The sequence below is a fragment of the Sciurus carolinensis genome, chromosome 9, assembly GCF_902686445.1.
Source record: "Sciurus carolinensis chromosome 9, mSciCar1.2, whole genome shotgun sequence".
NCBI classification, from domain to species: domain Eukaryota; kingdom Metazoa; phylum Chordata; class Mammalia; order Rodentia; family Sciuridae; genus Sciurus; species Sciurus carolinensis.
Window position 1 is genome coordinate 17788163 of NC_062221.1, and position 14335 is coordinate 17802497.

General features: G+C 33.8%; 1 protein-coding gene across 4 annotated transcripts in view; it reads left to right on the forward strand.

The window, feature by feature from the left end:
* The window catches only part of Pik3cb (phosphatidylinositol-4,5-bisphosphate 3-kinase catalytic subunit beta), a 135251-nt gene that overhangs the window by 45235 nt on the left and 75681 nt on the right, over nucleotides 1-14335 (forward strand). For all 4 annotated transcript variants that reach the window (XM_047564808.1, XM_047564810.1, XM_047564807.1 and 1 more), the window contains 4 exons: nucleotides 768-954; nucleotides 4003-4228; nucleotides 8638-8861; nucleotides 14151-14330. In XM_047564808.1, the coding sequence (XP_047420764.1) occupies nucleotides 784-954; nucleotides 4003-4228; nucleotides 8638-8861; nucleotides 14151-14330 (801 nt within the window). In that variant the 5' untranslated portion in view covers nucleotides 768-783. The remainder of the gene's footprint in view (nucleotides 1-767; nucleotides 955-4002; nucleotides 4229-8637; nucleotides 8862-14150; nucleotides 14331-14335) is intronic.

Consider the following 14335-nt stretch of genomic DNA (forward strand, 5'->3'; position numbering starts at 1 on the left):
CGTGGGTCCAAAGAATGAAATCCGTGAATGGTGGTAGAGGACAAAAATAAAAGAAATAAAATTAGTTTTGAATGAGAAAAAAAAATGCTTTAACCTGTTGGGTGCATTGGCTCGTGCCTGTAACTCCAGCTTCCTCAGAGACTGAGGCAGGATGATTTAAAAAAAAAAAAAAAAAAAAAAGAGAAAAGAAAAACAAAAACCGAATTTCAGATTAATTTCTAATTTGACATGACCCTCATGCTTTACATAAATGGGATTTGAATCTTGGTTTATTTACTCTTTTTGTTATCAACACACATACACATATAGTGATAATCTGTATTTATAATTTATGTAATGATATCCAAAATTATATTTAAATATTTTTTTTCTGGTGACTTATTGTAGCTTTAAAAATACTGCATTTTTAAATTGGACTCCTATTAATGTTTTTGGCTATATTGAGATCCAAAGACTAATTAGATTGGTGAGCTTTATCTCATATGTATATATCTCTCTGGGGTGTGTATAAAACACATATACATACATATATTTTTGGTACTGTGCATTGAACCCAGGGTTACTTTACCACTGAGCTACATCCCACCCGTTTTATCTTTTATTTTGAGACAGGGTCTGAGTTGCCTTGGCTGGTCTTGAACTTTGGATCGTCCTGCTCAGCTTCCCAAGTAGCTGGGACAATAGGCATGTTCCTCATTCGTTTATCATATTTTAATATAAAATTTGGCTAATAGCTGTTTTGCTGTGTTTTATTTACTGATTTCTAGGGCCCCATGGTTATGAATGTGCTTCAGCTTCATAATGCCTCCTGCTATGGCAGACGTCCTTGACATCTGGGCAGTGGACTCACAGATAGCATCTGATGGCTCCATACCTGTGGATTTTCTTTTGCCCACTGGGATTTATATCCAGTTGGAGGTACCACGGGAAGCTACTATTTCTTATATTAAGCAGGTATGTTAATAATTAAAATTTCCAAAGACTTACTTTCTATGTCACTTAGAGGGAAATGACTTTTTATTATAGAAAATGTGATTAATGATGGCTGGGGATTTAGCTCAGTTGGTAGAGTGCTTGCCTTGCAAACACGAGGCCCTGGTTTCAATCCTCAGCATGGAAAAAAAAAAAAAAAAAGAAAATGTGATAAATGTAAATTATATGGTAAATCTGAGAGAAGTTTAACCTTTAGATCATTTCATTTTAAAGAATTTGATATATGCTCTTTTTTGTAATGTGTTAATGTGGGTTTTAAAAAAATACCTTTATTTTATTTATTTATTTTTATATGGTGCCAAGGATTGAACCCAGTGCCTCATGTATGCTAGGCAAGAGCTCTACCACTTTGCTACAACCCTGGCCCTGTGCTGTCTTTTATGGACATATCAAACATGCTTGTTCTCTCTCCCACTTTTAAAAGGGAGCTCACTTCTCTTTCATGTTTACACACTCAAATCCTTCCTATAGATTCCTTCCTGGCTCTTTTTTTTACTCCTTTAATATGGGGAATTGAACTTAGGGCACTGTTGCTACTGAGCTACATCTCTAGTCATTTTTATTTTTTAATTTTTACCAAAGCTGGCCTTGAACTTGTGATCCTCCTGCTTCAGCCTCCAAAGTTGCTGCAACTACAGATGTGTGCCCCTGTGTCTGTCACTCTTCCAGTTTTAATTTGTTTTTAGTCATATATAATGACTGAATTAAGAAAAATTGGCTTGTGTTAGCTAGTTTGAAGTGTTTGTTCAGATTGTTAAAACTGTCAGGAAAGTTGAGTTAAACGTCTTTCTAGTTACCATCCTTGGGCTAGTCATACTTGTTTTTTCATGTTCTTTTTGGTTGATTTATCCAAGTCCAATTCCAGTTCATGATAAATCTGGGGAAAGAGTTTTCTGCTGAAGACCAGCATATACTTGAAATTGTTTTTCTAAGTTTTCTTCGCAATGATTTTCAAATAGCCAAACTCAATGTGGAAATCAGGGTAATTTTTATTTTAAAGAAAGTACAAACCTCTTTAAAGCTCTTTACTTTGGATAAATCCCTTAAACTCTTTTCCAACCTTCTTGTCATGGAGACATGGGAATTCTAAAACTGCATGATCACTGAAGTAAAAAGAAAATAGAGTTGATTTAGGTACCATATAGGTATAGAGAACTGTTATTTTTGTAGTCAGCAGTGGTATGGATGCCTCTGGCTATAACTAACACTATTTATTAATCCTCTCTTTTTAAAGTTGTGAAATATACATGAAAAAATTTACTATTTAAACATTTTTAGGTATACACTCACAGTACTGTGCAGTCATCATCATTATCCATTTCTAGCATTTTTTTCTCATCCAAACACAAACTCTACCCATAATAACTTCCCTTTCTCTAGCACCAATTTCTATTCTAATTTCTGTCTATGAATTTGCATATTCTAGGTACCTTATATAAGTGAAATAATACTGCAAATAGCCAATTTTTTTGTGTATGGTTTATATTTTGTTTGTTCTTTCATTCATTGATAGAAGTTTGAGTTGTGTCCAAGTTTTGGTTATTCTGAATAATACTGCTATGGACATTGGTGTACGAATATCTGTGTTTTTCACCCTAATTTAAAAATGATCTATTCATCATAAATGTTACAGTTTTATCAATATGCACTTGAATCCCTGCTTTCACAATTTTTTTTAATTAGAATTGAGGTTTTTTGAATCATATGACAAACCTTTTTTAAATTTTTTTTTTTTTTTTTTTTGGAGTCACAGTGCTGGGGATTGAACCCAGGGCCTCACACTTGCTAGGCAAGCACTCTACCACAAAGTTACACCCCTATTCATTAGTAATTCTGTTTCAACTTTTTCAGGAACCTCTAAACTGTTTTCCACAGTGGCTGCATCATTTAACATTGACATCAGCAGTACACATTGCATTTTCTATATCATGGCTGATACTTGTTATTTTCTGTTTTTTTTTTTTTTTTTTTTTTTTTAAATAATAGTCGTCTTATAGATGTGAAGTGGTATTTCAGTGTTTTTATATGCATTTCCCTAATGACTAATGGTGTGGAGCATCTTTTCATGTATTTATTGGCCATTTGTATATTTTCTGTTAAAAATTATCTTTTCAAAACCTTTGTCAATTTTAAAATTTTTTTTAATTGAGTTGTAGGAATACTTATGTTCTGAATATTAATCTCTGATCAGATATATGATTTTCAAATATTTTCTCCTATTCTATGGGTTGCTTTTTCATTCTGACTATATCCTTTGATGTATAGAAATTTATAATTTTGATGAAGTCCACTTGATCTATTTTTTTTCCTTTGTTGCATACATATGCTTTCTCCTATTTGTTTCATATAAAGTGAATCTAGGTTATGCATTTTACTCTAGGTCTGTAATATTCATCTCTTGACTTTGGTATGACTGTAGTCAAAATGTGAAATCCTTCTTTGTATTTTGTATGGTGAAAACAGTATGTCATCCAGGAGACATGGGAGGAGATGATCAATGGATTTTTCTCATCATGTTAGGGCAGTGTTAGTCAATATACCCCTGATGAATGGTAAAGAATGCAGGACAAATATAATTTAAATTTTGTGTGAGGACGATGATATATGCTTTAAATTTTTATTTTTATTAGAAGTTATTTATAATGTTCACAGAAATGTTAAATTAAAAATTCTCACTGATCCTTAATTTTCACAGATAATTTGCTTTTAGTAATTTGTCTATGATGCATATTTCATACACTGTGCTGTTATATTATTTTATAAACAAGGAATAATACTATACATATCCTATTGTAATTTGCAACTTAAAATATATCTGGTATGGCTTTCCATGTCTGAAGGTATTTCTGTTTTATTTCAAAGTTCACTGCTAGGCATTTGGCTTTTCTATATAATGTACTATTTTACAAACACTGCTGTAGTGGACATTCTTATACGTATATCTTTGTAAACTTAATGCCAGTGTTTCCGTACCATACCAGATAAGGTCTTATGATTTTTTTCCTGCAGATGTTATGGAAGCAAGTTCACAATTACCCAATGTTTAACCTCCTTATGGAAATTGACTCCTATATGTTTGCATGTGTGAATCAAACTGCTGTATATGAGGAGCTTGAAGATGAAACACGAAGACTCTGCGATGTCAGGCCTTTTCTTCCTGTTCTCAAATTAGTGACAAGAAGTTGTGATCCAGCAGAAAAGTTGGATTCAAAAATTGGAGTCCTTATAGGAAAAGGTAATTTAAAAGTTCTTATGAATTCTTATGAGTATGTATTGTAATATATATATTACCATTTTTATTTTAAGATATTGTTTTTCAAAGTGATTATTTATGCACCAGTGTTGGTTACCAGTTTGAAATAAGGTAAGTACAGAATTAAGAATAAATGTTTAGGAAATTCCACTAGCAATGTGATATTGCCATAGCACCCAAGGGCTTGTATTTTGTTTTGGTTTTTTTTTTTAAACAAATGATTTATTTTCATTTTACACAAGCATTGATCTTTGATGAACTAGAAAGAAAAAAAGTTGTTCCTTTACTTCAAGTAGTTCAAGACAACCTATTATAGAAATGTTCTTCTTTTTTTTTTAAATGTATTTCCTCCGTAATATGAACATATTTTATGTACAATTCTATATACTAACCAAGACTTTAAGATATTTGATGTTTCCATAAGTGGATGGAGTGGCGTACCAGGTATCGAACTCAGGGGGCACTGGACCACTTAGCTTCGTCCCCAGTCCTATTTTGTATTTTATTTAGAGACAGGGTCTCACTGAGTTGCTTAGTGCCTCACTCTTGCTGATTCTGTTTTTGAACTCACAATTCTTCTGTCTCAGCCTCACGAGCCACTGGGATTACAGGCGTGTGCCACCACACCCGGCTGTAACTGACGTTTGTTTGTTTTTGTTTTTGGTGCTGGGTATGGAACCGAGAGCCTTGTGCATGCATGGCAAGCACTCTACCAACTGAGCTATTTCCCCAGCCCTGTAACTGATGTTTTTGACAGATTTTACTTCTTAACTGAAATTATCTTTAATTAGAATTTATTTTTGTAGAGAGTTAAGATATATTGTGTCCACATTATTCCTTGAAAATCAATTCTAGGGAAAATTGTTACAAAATTAAAAACATGGAGGAATCTTTCCTTACTGTAGGAATCTTAGGAATCTCAAGGACCAATGGATATCAGTGCTTTAGAGAAGGTACCAACTTGACTTAGAACTATTACTATTAAAGACTAACTACAAAACCAGAAAATCCACTGGAGGTTTTGATCTGATTGGCAATCTATATTGATCAGATTCATTAATGCAGGATAATATAATACTATCCCCTTTAAGATGCTTTTCTTTGATTTTGACCAGTAGTAATTCAGGCTAGCTAATGATTACACTGTGGTACTACTTTGAGTACATTAGAATAGAACTTTGTGGGCTTACTAAACAACATTCTGATATTTGATGATACATCAAAATTTTATGATTATATTGGAGAATGTCTAGTTTATTTTTGGCAATAGTTTTTCCCCAATAAAGAACTTTAAATTATCATACAAGTCTTTGTCTTATACGTTAATGGTCTCCATAGAAAGCATTCCTTTCTATTTTCTAGAGGTACAAAGATTACTGTAGAATTCTTATTCAGTAGAAAAAGGTTTTCTTTTCTTTTTTTTCCTGTTTTTGGTACCAGAGACTGAACTCAGGGATGCTTAAGCACTGAGCCATATCCCTGGCCCTTTTTTATTTTTTATTTTGAGACAGGGTCTTGCTAAGTTGCTGAGAGCCTCACTAAGTTGCTGAGACTGGCTTTGAACTTGTGATCCTCCTGCCTCAGCCTCCTGAGCTGCTGGGATTACAGGTGTGCACCACCACACCTGGCAGAAGTTTTCCTTTTGTTAGAGTCTTTTCTTGAGGGTGGGGCAGGTACCAGGGATTGAACTCAGGGGCACTCAACCACTGAACCACATCCCCAACCCTATTTTGTATTTTTATTTTAGAGACAGGGTCTCACTGAGTTGCTTAGTGCCTTGCTTTTACTGAGGCTGTCTTTGAACTAAAGATCCTCTTTTTGTTAGGATTTTTACTTTGTATCCATCCATTAGAAAAAGTTTTTCCTTTGTTTTAATGCTTATAAAAAATTGAAGAATATATGGAAGAGTAGAAAGAGTAAAACAATCATTTATAAAATTATCATCCAGGACAAGAATATCCTCTGATACTTTGATATATTTCCTTCAAATGCATTTTATATATTTAAAGAATTTTGTTTGCTTTTTGACTTTGTAGATAAAAATATATAGCTTTTGTGTGCTTTTATGCTGATGGGAGGAAGCAGACCAGAATCACATTGACTATTTAGGAAATTAAAATGATAATCCAGAAAGTACCACAGAGTGAGTAGTTTGTTCAGGGAGAGCTACACCTTTTCAGTACTTAGATTATTTTTCTGGTCTTAATTCCCCAAACAGATTCATTAGCCATTGTTACCTCTACCTAAGCTTGCCAGATTTAGCAAGTAAATATTTAGTTAGGAGATCCAGATATTTAGTAATATCTAATATCTAAATATCTAATATTGTCTAAAATTCAAATTGAACTGGATATACTCTTTTTTAATCTGGGTACAGGGGTTTGATATAAGAATTGGATTTTTCTTCCTATAAACAATGCCTTCCATAGACTTTTTGCATATAAATTTGTATGTAGTGTGCCCTGCAATTTGATCAAAATACAGTGCTTTTTTGCGTTAACTCAGCAGTTTATATATGCTTAACTGTTTATAACTGTTTACATGTTTTCAGCATATCTAGAAAACCTGGCATTATGATCATATATACAAATTTATTAGTTAACATTTATTTAGGAAATTATCTGTTTTAATATCTTAGAATGAATTTTCAGTTTTAATACCTATCAAGTCAGTTTTTGCAGTTGCTGATTTGTCCATGATGACTAAAACCAGGGCTTGGTGAGGTCATGCCTTCTGGGAAACAATAAACAATTATTTCAGTTTAACTTCAGGAACAAGGTTGCTGTCTCCTTTCTCCAAAGAAAACAATAGAATTTTTTTGACATAATTGCCATGACCAGGCTAAAAATACCTTTTCCTGAAAGATGATATGCTTGGTCATTTTATTTTCTAAGTTTATTGTGAATAATTATTTGCAGAACTGCTGTTTGGATTCTTATTATTCCCTGTAGTGAAAGTGTGCGCTAGTCCTACATTAATTTCTCCAACATCCAGTAATCCAGTTAAAAAGAATCTTAATCAGAGAATTTTATCAGCATTCTGGGAGGAAAAATATCTTATTTTTTCTGACCTTAATAAACCTGTGACTCATATGTGTAATAGTTCTGGGGATTAAATCAAGGGTATTTTCCATGCTAAGCTGGCAAGGGTTCTACCATTGAGCTACATCCCCAGCCCCCTATGGCATAACCTAAGTGAAAGAAATATATATAATCAACAGAGTTTTTATTTCTTGGAGCCTAGAGTGTTTTCCTTTCGTTTTTTGTTTCTTTTTTTCTCTTTTCTTTTCAGCTGGGTATTGCTTTGTTATCCCAGGTTGGTTTCAAGTGATCCTCCCATCTCTGCTTCCCAAGTTCTAGCACTGTACATGTGCTCATCACTGTGCCTGACAATCTGCAGGATTTTAACAGTATCTTTCGTGTAAACAAATTGTTCACTTGATAATTTTTTTTATAATATGGGGGTATTGAACCCCAGGGTGCTTTACCACTGAGCTTCATCCCAGCCCTTTTATTTTTTATTCTGAGATAAGGTCTCACTACATTGTTGAGAGTCTTGCTAAATAAGCTACTGATGCTGATCTTAAATTTGGGATCCTCCTGCTAATCTGATAGGTAAAAATTAATTCATATATAAAAATCTATATGTTGATTCATTATTTTAGATTTCTAGAATTATTTACTTGAATAATCATGAGTATATGTAAAAATTGTCATTATTCTCGTGGCAAAAGTGATTTAGAATTAAATACAATAAAGAATTTTATGTTTATGGGATTTTTGACTAATTATGCTATAACTGTTGAAAAATCAAAATGACCTGAAAATTTAGTCTGTAAAATTTAAGTATACTGTTTGTTTTTAAAGATTTTTATTTTTTAAGAACAATTTTAGGTTCAGAGAAAAATCAACAAGAAGGAACGAAGATTTTCTATATGTCTTCTACCCCCACACGTGCATAGCCACCCCCACAGTTTACTAAATTTTAGGTTAAACAATAACTCAAGTTTTACCTTCTAATATAATGTTGGAGTAGTTTTCATAGTTTTAGCTTTTTTTCAGGTGTTATCAATGTGATTTAATTGGTTTATAAAGAAAACTGTAGATCTTTTATATGTGGTTTTAAATCGTGTGTTATGAATTTCAGTGATTATCTTTATGAAACTGGTATCCAACCTACATTTTGTTATAAGGTTTTAAGTTCCTATACTTTAGGGACCCAGTTTATTATTATTATTATTATATGTGGATTATATTTTGATCTTTCATGGTATTTCCTTGTTTTAACTGCTCGATGAAAGAGAAACATCTAAATTAGTTTTTGTTGATAATATTTTGTATTCTTTTATTATTATTACCTTCTGAAATGAAAACTTTATAAAATATGTTTAGGTCTGCATGAATTTGATGCCTTAAAGGATCCCGAAGTGAATGAATTTAGAAGAAAAATGCGCAAATTCAGTGAAGAAAAGATTCAGTCACTTGTGGGATTATCATGGATTGACTGGCTGAAGCAAACGTATCCACCGGAGCATGAGCCATCTACTCTTGAAAACTTGGAAGATAAACTTTATGGAGGAAAGCTCATTGTAGCTGTTCATTTTGAAAATTGTCAGGTAGTACCATATTTTATTAAGAAATATTTTGTAATAAGTCTCTGATTTTTACCAGAATGTTGCTCCATTCTTAGAAGTGTCTCTTGCTTGCTTAGTAAGCACTATTACAAAGGAAAGTTTTAGGGCTGGGGATGCGGCTCAGTTGGAAAGTGCTTGCTTGGCATGTGTGAGGCCCTGGGATCAATTTCCAGCACTGCAAATAAAAAAAAGAGAGAATGAAGAAAAGCTTTATATTTAGGATGGGAGCATATTTAGAATTATGTGTAACTGTCTAAGGTATCATCCTTTGCACACATATTATTTCTTGATGTGGTAGGATAGTAGTTTAGAACAGAGTGGTGAAACTGCACCATTTAATTGGGTTTTACATTTTTTTAAAGAGATTGGAAAGGAACTGAAATGATTTTAAAGAAATTTTGAGATTTTTTTTTTTTTTTTTTTGTCCTAGGAATTTAACCCAGGAGCACTTAGCCACTGAGCCACATCCCCAGTCCTTTTCATTTTTTATTTTGAGACAGTTGCTTAACACCTAAGTTCCTGAGGCTGACTTTGAACTTGCCTGCCTCAGCCTCCTGAGCTGCTGGATTATAGGCATGTGCCAACAGGCCTGGAAAAAAGATATTTTTTAAAAGAAGCAAAGAGTTTCATATTCTTATATTTGCATTCTGTGACTATGTGAATCAAGTGATGATATGGAATTTGGCATTCAATAGAGTGTATATACTATTAATCTATATTTGAATTTTCATAGCAATTTTATAAACTAGATTGTGCTACTACTTTGTGTATCAAGTATAGTCACCCTATAATCAAGGGGTAGATTAAGGTAGGAATTCAAAGATTTTTGTTTGTTTGTTTGCTGTTTGTTTTGTTTTGTTTTGGTACTAGAAGTTGAAACCATGGTCACTCTACACTGAGCCACATCCTCCATGCTTTTAAGTTTTTATTTTGAGTTAGGCTCTTGCTGAATTACTGAGCTTGCAGGCCTTCTGCCTCAGTCTCCTGAGTCACTGGAATTACAGTCATGTGCCACAGCATCAGGCAAGGATGTTTGTTCTTGATTTATTATGAATATCACAAAAATGACAACAACCATAATAGTAGCTGTTCCATATTGAACTCTTATACGTGTGTAAAGTATTTTTCATATATTTTCCAGTTCCCACAACAACGTTTTATAAAGTGTTGTTTCTTTACCATTATGTAGTAAAGAAACTAAAAACCTGGTACGGTGGTGCATGGCTGCAATCCCAGTGGCTCAGGAAACTGAGACAAGGGGTTCACAAGAGAGTCTCAGCAAGTTATTGAGTCCCTAAGGAACTTAGCAAGACCTGTCTCTAAATAAAATACAAAAAAGGGCAGGGGATCTGGCTTAGTTGTTAAGCACTCCTGGGTTCAATCCCCAGTATACCAAAAAAGAAAAAGAGAAACAAGAAGTATACTATTTCATGCCAGGTCTCATAGTTGGTCTCTGAGGGAATCAGGATTTTATCTAGTATTTAACCAGTTGTCTGATTATTCCTCCTTTAGACAGCATTTTAATAAGTATTTGTAAGGACAGATGTGAAAAAAGGATCTTGCCTTCAGGCATTTTTCCTAGCCAAGAAAGTTTGTCAAGGATAAAACTACATTTATTATTCTATCCTGAGATATAATGAGATTAAAGTTCATTTTGAGTAAGGATTTGATTATCATAAATTAGTATCAGGCTCAAATTTAAAATACTGTTTAGGGACTTATGCGAAAAATGGAATAGGGAAGTTTATTGTTGAGAGGTGGCTAAAATTTAACTTGGAGACACTGATCCAGGGTAATTTTCCTGTGTAGGTCAGACTGAATTTCATTACATATGGGTCAAATGCCTACTGGGATACCCAAATTTTAATATAATCATTCTGGTTGTAAAGTATATATGAAAGTGTTTTAAGCTTAGGAGAGAGATAAAGGTATTGAAAACTCTTACTGGATTCCAAGCAGTCTTAGAATTTAAAAGTTAAAAGGAGTTTAGAGTGTCTAGTCAGACTCTGTATAATTCTTTTTACTGTCCCTGATATCTTGTGTCTCTGCCTCAATATATCCAGTGCTAGGGGATGTACATCCCCTGCCTCCTCAAGTAGTGTGTTTACATTGTGGCCAAGCATGTGTTTAAATTTTCAACTAAAAAATTTAAAAAGTTCACAGTCTTGCCTTCTGTGATTTTTGCCCTGCTCAGTGTAGTATCCATATGACCTTTTCTTCCCTGTATGTGCCAGATATTCAGATAGTTAAAATAACAGCTAACATGTCTTTCTGTGTTTTCCTTTTCTTTAGGCTAAACATTTCCCTGAAGGTGTTAAAACACAAGTTTCTAGAGGTTTGGATTATATCGATCAGTAAAAATATTGTTATTAAAGAATTTTGAGAAGTCACATAGAATTTATAGATTAAAAAAAATTTTCCAAGTAAGGGTATATTAAAATCCCAAACCATTATTTAATACCAATTATATTTCACAAATGAATTAGTACTTTATCATAAAAAATATACATGACACAATCTCAAAGATGCCTGGCAACCTAATCCATTATATATGCATTCTCTATTCCTCCCACTTATGTAAAATTCTCATTTGACCACTTTATCATCGATTGCTGACAACCAACACTAGTTCACGTACAGCAACAAGTGGGGAAGACTAAACTAAAAATGAGATGAAATGTAACAAGGTGTTCATTTGGTGAAGAAATATATTTTGGGTGTTGGTAGGGGGAAAGCTAGCCAGCAATTTCTGTGAGAAACACCAGACATTTTAGATGGGTTCATAGTTAGTAATAGCCAATCTTAGTACATGGCACTTAGGAAGCAGGATAAATAAAAACCATGGACCTATTGTGTCTCAGTTTTACTGAGAGTCCCGGGAATCAAATCACAGATTCATTGCTTTTATTTTATTAGCTTATTTTTTTGTAGTGATGGGAATCAAACCCAGGGTTTTGCACTCTACCACTGAACTACATCCCTAGCCTTTTCTTCCCCCTTTGAGACAGGGTCTCACTGAGTTTAGACTGACCTGGAACTTGAAATCCTTCGTACCTCAGTCTCTAGATTGCTGGGATTACAGGAGTATACCTAGCCCTCATTATTTTTAATTCCAGTAGTTACATTTTGTAAAGGATACTGATAAACCTGAGCAGTACTTTGAACCTTGTTTTTTGCTTCTTAAAGATATGAAATAATTGTATCACTAAAGGGAGGGGCACCTGCAATTTGAAATAGTCCTCTGTGTGGGGAGGGCTGTGTAAGGAGAGTGGGAGAGTATGTAAGGAGGTAGACTATGGTATCTGGGAGCATTCCAGAGAATGTGTCAGAATGAGGAGAAACTCGAGCAACAACAAAGCATGAAAACTGAAACTCTTTTCTCACTTGTGTAGTTATCTGAATTACCACAGTTGTCAAAACTATTCACTGGGGCTGGGGAGATAGCTCAACTGGAGAGTGCTTGCCTTGAAAGCACAAGGCCCTGAGTTCGATCCCCAGTACCGCCAAAAAAAAAAAAAAAAAAAAAAACTATTCACTGGTGAACTGTATCTCTCCCTGCTAAACAGGAGTATCTGTCCCCACCCATATTTATTGTCTTTGTTGTATAGTATCTATTCTGTAACTGTTTGTAAGCATTGAATAATAAAATGCAAATTGATTGTCATGTATAATTAGCAGTTCTATTAAAGAGGAAGTTTTTCATGAAGTCATTGAAAGTGATGTTGAAGAACTGCTTGAAATACAGGAAAAACTAGCCCAATTGAATTCTGACTTAGTTACTCTAGTTAATAGGTCTTTTATTTTATTATTATTATTTTTGGGGGGTGCCAGGGATTGAACCCAGGGTCACTTTACTCTCAGCTACATCCTCAGCCCTTTTTACTCTTTTCTTTTCTTTCTTTCTTTTTTTTTTTTTTTTTTTTTTTTTTTGGAGACAGGGTCCTGCTAAGTTACTAAGAACCTTACTGAGTTGCTAAGGCTGGCTTTGAACTTGCAATCCTCCTGCCTCAACCTCCTGAACTGCTGGGATTAAGGGTGTGCGCCTGTGTGCCTGGCTAATTAATATGTTTTTAGAATACATGAATTTAACTTCAGTGGATTAAGAGAGACCTCTAGAAGAATTTTTGAAGCAGCCTATGTGTGTATTTTCACTATATGCATGTATTATAATCTGTCCACTGTCGTTTTGATTGTGTCTCCCCCATAACTAACGAGGATGAATCTCTTTCACATACTTACAAAACATTTTTTATTTCTTTTATGTTTCCTTTTTTTTAAGTTAAAAAAATTAGATTGTGTTTTTCATATTGATGGAAGTTTATTTTTTGAGGGTACGTTATTCTTTGTCATTTATGTGTGCTGCAAAAACTGGGTGTGATGGTAGGCACCTGTAGTCCCACCATCTTAGGAGGCTGAGGCAGAAGGATCACTTGAACCTAGGAGTCTAAGGCTAGCCTAGCAGCATAATGAGACCCCGTTTCAAAAGAATAAGAGAGAGGTAGGAAGGGAAGAACTGAGAAGAGCAGAGCTGTAAACGTGTTCTTCTAATATGTGGTTTACCTTTTCTTTTTTTGTTTTGTTAGTTCTGTTTTGCCTGCTATCTATCCTTAAGTTCTAGTCATTACTCAGATTTCCTCAATTTTCATAAACACATGTGAAAACAGACACACACATGTGAAAACAGACACTTGTGGCATATCAAGTTTAACACTGCTGTTGCACATAGTAATATTGCTTTATGTATTTCTGATAGGGTATGCCTACAGATAGAATTAGGGAGTCATAAGTGTATATATATATATATATATATATATACACACACACCTATATATCTATATAATATATATATATATATAAATTTATATATATATAAAAAAACGAGGTCTTGTGTTTTGCAGTCTTGGAGATTGAACCAGGTTGCTCTAATACAGAGTTATGTCCCCAGCATAGATTTGTAACTTTTAAAAGAATGATGTTCACTGGAAAATCCATGTTTTCTATTACCAGATGGTAAAATTTAGGTTAAATGTTGATTTTATCTGTGGGATCTGTGCCACTCAGTATGTAGTAAAATGACTTGAAAATTATCAGAAATCTTAGCAAATTTTACTTGGGCACATATTTAGAATTCAAGAAAATTTACTGGAAAAGTATATGTAAAGTATACATGTAAATATTATGTGCATTTGTGCATATTATTACATGATGATTGTTAATTGTGGTTTTTCAGCACAAATGTCAAATTACCTGTTCTACTTTCCCTTTTTTAAGGATGTATTTAGCTTTCAAGTGTTTCCTGATATGAATCCTATCAAAATAAATGAATTGGCAATCCAAAAACGTTTGACTATTCATGGGAAGGAAGATGAATCTAGCCCCTATGACTATGTGTTGCAAGTCAGTGGGAGAGTAGAATATGTATTTGGTGATCACCCACTAATTCAGTTCCAGGTATG